The sequence below is a fragment of the Lottia gigantea genome (genome assembly GCF_000327385.1).
Source record: "Lottia gigantea unplaced genomic scaffold LOTGIsca_3066, whole genome shotgun sequence".
Classification (NCBI taxonomy): domain Eukaryota; kingdom Metazoa; phylum Mollusca; class Gastropoda; family Lottiidae; genus Lottia; species Lottia gigantea.
Genome location: NW_008709016.1, coordinates 1 through 1,213, shown reverse-complemented (window position 1 = coordinate 1,213; position 1,213 = coordinate 1). Strand labels below are relative to the sequence as shown.

General features: G+C 32.7%; 1 protein-coding gene across 1 annotated transcript in view; it reads right to left on the bottom strand.

Annotated features, from left to right (window-relative positions):
* LOTGIDRAFT_176742 (hypothetical protein) overlaps nucleotides 1-1,203 on the bottom strand; it is a gene marked incomplete at both ends in the record, with an annotated part of 3,303 nt that extends 2,100 nt beyond the window's left edge. Inside the window, one exon of the mRNA XM_009057636.1 lies at nucleotides 1,092-1,203. Coding sequence (XP_009055884.1) covers nucleotides 1,092-1,203 — 112 coding nt within the window. The remainder of the gene's footprint in view (nucleotides 1-1,091) is intronic.
* Nucleotides 1,204-1,213: the final 10 nt, after the last annotated feature.

The following is a 1,213-nucleotide window of genomic DNA, read 5'->3' as shown; positions in this document are numbered from 1 at the left end:
CTCTTTTGATTTCGTCGCCATGTAGAATACCTTTGGAAAGGTACATGTTAGTTTACTCCTTGACTTTATAAATTACAGTTAAGGGTGTTATAAAATAGATCGTAGATTGTAAATCTGGTTAACAACTCTTAAAGATAAATCGAATATATAAATCATATATATCATAAGTTATATATTCAAAACAATAGGGTCAAACCCCAGTTAAAAGACCACGGGGATAAGCACTTGATCTAGGACTGGGCTGTATTGAATGAAGTGGATCTCACAATATTAAGCATCAATATACATGTATTACGATATTTATGGGTATATAACACCTTATTTCTTAAGTATGGTTTCTACTGGATTATGAACCATTTTTCTTTTCTATCTAAAAATAATAAACATATCTTTAAAAAAAAAACATCCAAGTCTGGAATATCATGAAAAAAACATCTGTATCAAATAGTAAGTTATTCGTTTAAATTGTGCAGATGATCATATCAGGATAAAAATTTGACGATGTATCGATGTGATCACTGATATTACTAACGATATATATTCATATACAGTTATTTATCGTGATACCGGTAGCCTACTAACTAGACAATCTGCAAACATGTTAGAAACGTCTTGTACATTTTCCTTCAAATATCCATATTCCTATAATAAGATCATTTCATATCAATTCTTGAATTTTGTGAGACAATATAACAGTAAGCCAGGGATGCATGATATACATGTATTATGTTATGGTATCATGACGTTATGTCGTAAAATAGTTAATTGTCATAATTGTATACCGAATGTTGATAGATTAATAAAACTGCTTGATGGATGAACACGCTTTCTCATTGCGTCTCATCAACGATATTCGTTTTATGAATTCGAACCGAATTTCATTTGATTCCATCAAAAAATCTAGTTTTTAGAGCGTTTACAAGCAAATGTTGACGCGCGGACGGACGGACCGACGGACCGATCGACGGACCGACGGACGGACAGACAGGGGTGCCGACAATATACGTCCACATAGAGATATGGGCGTATAAAAATAGATTTAATGTAAAACTGATGCCTATAATTTTCTCTATAGAAACTATTCAACTTACTGGTGTAGGTAACTGCAAATGTAATAAGAAATACAAGGGTTGTTATTGTAGCTAGTACACTAAAGACAATCAGTGATTTTTCTAAAGTCGTTCTCCCTCTCAGTTTCAACATCCTGATTTCT